The sequence below is a fragment of the Raphanus sativus genome, chromosome 7 (genome assembly GCF_000801105.2).
Source record: "Raphanus sativus cultivar WK10039 chromosome 7, ASM80110v3, whole genome shotgun sequence".
Classification (NCBI taxonomy): Eukaryota; Viridiplantae; Streptophyta; class Magnoliopsida; order Brassicales; family Brassicaceae; genus Raphanus; species Raphanus sativus.
Genome location: NC_079517.1, coordinates 8,134,458 through 8,137,106, shown reverse-complemented (window position 1 = coordinate 8,137,106; position 2,649 = coordinate 8,134,458). Strand labels below are relative to the sequence as shown.

General features: G+C 39.8%; 1 protein-coding gene across 1 annotated transcript; it reads left to right on the top strand.

The window, feature by feature from the left end:
• The first annotated feature begins 876 nt into the window (after positions 1 to 876).
• On the top strand, positions 877 to 2,649 carry LOC108816255 (aldehyde oxidase GLOX). Its single transcript, XM_018588830.2, has one exon. It carries the CDS (start codon positions 946 to 948, stop codon positions 2,602 to 2,604), a length of 1,659 nt encoding a protein of 552 aa, XP_018444332.2. The 5' UTR covers positions 877 to 945; the 3' UTR covers positions 2,605 to 2,649.

Below are 2,649 nucleotides of genomic sequence, written 5' to 3'. Positions count from 1 at the left end.
ACTCTTCACGTATAGTGCTATAACCAACAATAGAAAATATTCTTTCGACGACAATCAACATTTTATAATGGTACATTTTCAGGTTGGTACCACGTCTTGATAATATATATTTTATTGACACAGCCGAAAACTTAGATACCTAAATGTAATTGTTTTTCTTGAGATTGTGTATAATCGATTTATATTATACACTACGCGATGTGAATATATATATATACACGATCATCTAAATACTGAAGCTGTCTTTGTGGAATTGGTATTTCTGATATCAAAGCTTTAGATGGCTTATTGGTTATACAAACGTTGCAGAGTTGCATGGAATTTCAGTTAGAGAAGAAACTTATTAGGATCTCATTTTCTATTTTATACGCAAATCATATTATTTCAAATATGTTTAAATGTTTCTTCGGCATTCTAACACTTTATTATTTAAAAATTGCAAAATATGACATAGAATTAGCTGTGAAAAGTGAAGCGTTTATATAGGTCGTTAGTGTTCAGTTTAGTCAGCTTTTGTTAGATTAATTCCAAATTTAAAATAGAAAATATATTACAAATACAGGAAAATGTAACAGTATGGCACGACTGCTTATATATTATGGAAAAAATAAGATTGTAAGTATTTAATTTTCAACATGGAAAACAAAAAAAATATGATAAACTGTATTGTTATATTACTTCAATTCTGAAGAAAAGTTACTAAAATTCCATATTTCAAACTAGAATTTTAACAGAAATACAGGAAATTTGACATAATGGCGTGAGTTAATTAGTATGCTTTATTAACGTCATGACTTTAATTATCGATTTTTTCTTTCATGCCTTCTATAAAAGTAGATCTCATGGACAGTTTACAATTTTACATATGTACCACACGAAACATAAAAATACATATAAAAAGCCAACCCGTGACATTAACTCCATATTACATCCACAACAGAAACAATGGCTTCACAAGCCAAACCTCAAATCCTCTCCGACATCAACCGTCTCCTTTACTTATTTCTCATGCTCTTCCTATCCATCCACGTGGCATCCGGAGCCGGAGGAACATGGAAGCTTCTCTTAAACAACGTCGGAATCTCAGCGATGCACTCACAGCTCCTCATCAACGACCGTGTCATAATGTACGACCGATCCAACTTCGGTCCTTCACAAATCTCTCTTCCTAACGGAACCTGCCGGAACAGTCCAAACGACTCCGTTTCGAAACGTGACTGCACCGCGCACTCTATCGAATACGACGTCGCTTTAAACCGTATCCGTCCTTTGACCGTCCAGTCCAACACTTGGTGCTCCTCGGGAGGAGTTACTCCAGACGGAACTCTCCTTCAGACAGGAGGAGACAAAGATGGAGAACGTAAAGCAAGACTGTTCTATCCATGCGATGACGAGTCTTGTGATTGGTCTGAAATAGACAACGCACTTAATGTTAAAAGATGGTACGCTTCGAACCATGTTCTTCCCGATGGTCGTCAGATCGTAGTCGGAGGTCGAGATGAGTTCAACTTTGAGTTTTTCCCTAAGACAAACGCTCCAAACACGTACAGCTTACGGTTCTTGTCGGAAACCAACGATCTTGACCAAGAAAACAATCTCTACCCTAACGTGTTCCTCAACACCGATGGGAACTTATTCATATTCGCTAATAACCGAGCCATTTTACTCGACTATTCAAAGAACACGGTGGTCAAGACGTATCCGGAGATCCCTGGAGGCGAGCCTAGAAGCTATCCTAGCACTGGCTCCGCCGTTCTTCTCCCCATCAAGAATCTTGAAGCTGATGTCATCGAGCTGGAGGTTCTGGTGTGTGGCGGTGCACCCAAAGGATCGTACCTTCTCGCTTTGAATGAGAACACTTTTGTCAAAGCTCTTGACACGTGTGCCAGAATCAAGATCAACGATGCTAACCCTAAATGGGTACTTGAGAAGATGCCGAGACGGAGAATAATGGGAGACATGATCGTTTTACCTAACGGACAAGTTCTGTTAATTAACGGTGGTTCCTCAGGGTCTGCTGGTTGGGAGCTTGGTCGTGAACCGGTTTTGAATCCTGATCTTTATCATCCTGATAAACCGATCGGTTCAAGATTCCAAGTTCAGAACCCAAGTACTATACCAAGAATGTACCATTCAACCGCTACTTTACTACGTGATGGTAGAGTTCTTGTCGGAGGAAGCAACCCACACGAGTTTTACAACTTCACCGGCGTGCTTTTCCCGACGGAGCTTAGGCTAGAGGCTTTCTCGCCGTCGTATTTGGAATCTCAGTATAGGAATACACGTCCAAGGATTATGAGTCCTTCGTTACACTCGACGGTTAATTACGGTGGAATCTTGAGGTTGAGATTTAGAGTATTAGGAGGTGTGAAAAGTCTGGTTAAAGTAACAATGGTGTTTCCTTCGTTTACCACGCATTCCTTCTCTATGAGCCAGAGAGTCTTGGTTCTTGATCATGTCACGTCTTTGAGAATAGGACAGTGGACCTATGAGGTTAGGGTCAAGACGCCAAGATCTGCGAATCTTGCACCGCCCGGTTATTACATGGTTTTTGTGGTGAATCAAGATATACCGAGTGAAGGGATTTGGGTAAGGTTACAGTGAAAAAAGTGAAAAGTGATTGTGAACATTAATATAGTTTGTTCTATA